This window comes from Capsicum annuum, unplaced genomic scaffold (genome assembly GCF_002878395.1).
Source record: "Capsicum annuum cultivar UCD-10X-F1 unplaced genomic scaffold, UCD10Xv1.1 ctg48109, whole genome shotgun sequence".
NCBI classification, from domain to species: domain Eukaryota; kingdom Viridiplantae; phylum Streptophyta; class Magnoliopsida; order Solanales; family Solanaceae; genus Capsicum; species Capsicum annuum.
Genome location: NW_025855796.1, coordinates 1 through 2,023, shown reverse-complemented (window position 1 = coordinate 2,023; position 2,023 = coordinate 1). Strand labels below are relative to the sequence as shown.

At 30.6% G+C, this 2,023-nt stretch overlaps 1 protein-coding gene across 1 annotated transcript; it reads left to right on the top strand.

The window, feature by feature from the left end:
• Positions 1-967: 967 nt before the first annotated feature.
• Positions 968-2,020, top strand: LOC124892523 (G-type lectin S-receptor-like serine/threonine-protein kinase At4g27290; the record flags this gene model as incomplete). Its single annotated transcript, XM_047403798.1, has 1 exon — positions 968-2,020. A coding segment is annotated over exon 1 (831 nt), but the record flags the coding sequence as incomplete, so codon positions are not given.
• Positions 2,021-2,023: the final 3 nt, after the last annotated feature.

Genomic DNA, 2,023 nt, shown 5'->3' with positions numbered 1-2,023 from the left:
AAAGTTAAGTGACCATGGATGAAATGAATGAAAGAAAAGTGACTTTTGGTAATAGATACAAAGTTAAATGACCATGGATGAAATTTACTCTAATCTAATTCTATGCATGTTTATTTTATCTTTGATACTTGCAATTCTATATCTATACATTATGAATTATTTATTTATTTCACTCAAATATTTATATAATTTTTATATAAGTTTATTAATGTTATAATTAGAATAATCATTTAATAAATTTGTCAAGAAAACATTGGTTATATATATATGTGCGTGTGAGAAAGAGCGCACAATTGTATCCAAAAAATATTATACATGTTGATGTGTATATTTGAGTTTCGTTCCTCCCTCATTTTCTATTGTACAGATAGATAAATATGTTTGTATAGCCACTAATGATATACTGTTTATAAATTAAAATTTATTTACAATATAAGTAAATTTTAGAAATTAATTTGTTATTAAATATAACTCTATTTCTATTAATTATTTTCTACTACCCTCATCGGAATATATTTATACAGTTATTATTATTTGATTCTTTCTCTTGCATAAATAGATATTAGAGTTTTAATTATCATTAATAAAATAATTTTCTTATTCTGTTCATTTATTGTATTTAGAATGTCATTAAGTTATATAGTAAATTAATGCTTCTCAGTTTTCATTTTTCATCTAAAATATATATATATATTTTTGAAGAAAGTTACTATATAAATTAAAAAATAAAAATATAATAATTTTAAAGAAGTAAAAAAAAATAATGATCAATTAAAGACAAATAGAATAAAGGAGGAGAATAATTATTGTTCGCACAAGCAAAGAAAAACAATGGTTAATAATGGTCCATTTGTTATGCTAATCAAATGTTTGAAGTAGCAGTCATCACTGGTATAATGTCTTTTTCCCGAGACGACTTTAATTTTTAGAAAATGAAAAGTCCACAGTCATATGTTCAGAGCCTGTGAATGTTCAAACACGTGCTAGCCAATTTTCTCACTTCAAATCTAAATGTTGCTTGAACTCTTTAAAAATGTCAATAAATGTGGTTGATTTGTCAAAATTTGTGTATTTTTGAAGAACCTGACATGAGTGCGGTATTAAAAGTGAAGAGTGCGCAACTCGCTTCAAACAGCAAATTACGTGGACTTGGGGTCTCAAGGTCTAAATGGTAGTCAATATATGAGTGATGAAGGGTTTAGGCCTCACCACGACATCAATAATGGAAGCTAGTATCTTCCTACTTTTTTTCCTATTGTCTTTCTACTCTAATATACACAACATTTCTGCTACAATAGATGCAATCACTACAAATCAATACATCATAGATGGTGAAACTGTTGTTTCGTCTGGTGGAACCTTTGAGCTGGGATTTTTCAGTCCCAGCGGTACCACAAAACGATATATTGGGATATGGTACAAACAAATTCTTCTTCATGTGCAAACAGTTGTATGGGTTGCCAACAGAGAAAAACCACTAACAAATACATCTTCTGCTGTTTTGAAGGTCATCAAACCAGGGATACTTGTTCTTTATAGTGACAAGAATGAAATTATATGGTCCACTAATACCTCGAGATCAGTCCAAAATCCTGTTGCAGTTCTTTTAGATTCTGGCAATCTTGTTGTCAAAGATACAAATGATGAAAATCCAGAAAATTTCCTCTGGCAGAGCTTCAGTTTTCCTACTGATACACTCTTACCTGGTATGAAGCTTGGCAAGAATTTTAAAACTGGCCATGAGAATTACCTTTCGGAATGGAAGAACCATAATGATCCAACTCCAGGGGATTTCACTCTTCACGTTGAAGTGGCTCCATATCCACAGGGCGTCATCAGGCGTGACACAAGTGTATCTGCTCGGCTAACACAAAGAGTTGGGAATAACAACATTCATAAAATTCATTCTGTTTTCAATAAGGATGAGGTTTACTATAGTTTTTCTCTCATTAACATCTCGGTTTTATCAAGACTAGTCCTGACTAGTAATGGTTATCTACAACGATTGACGTGGGTGGATCAG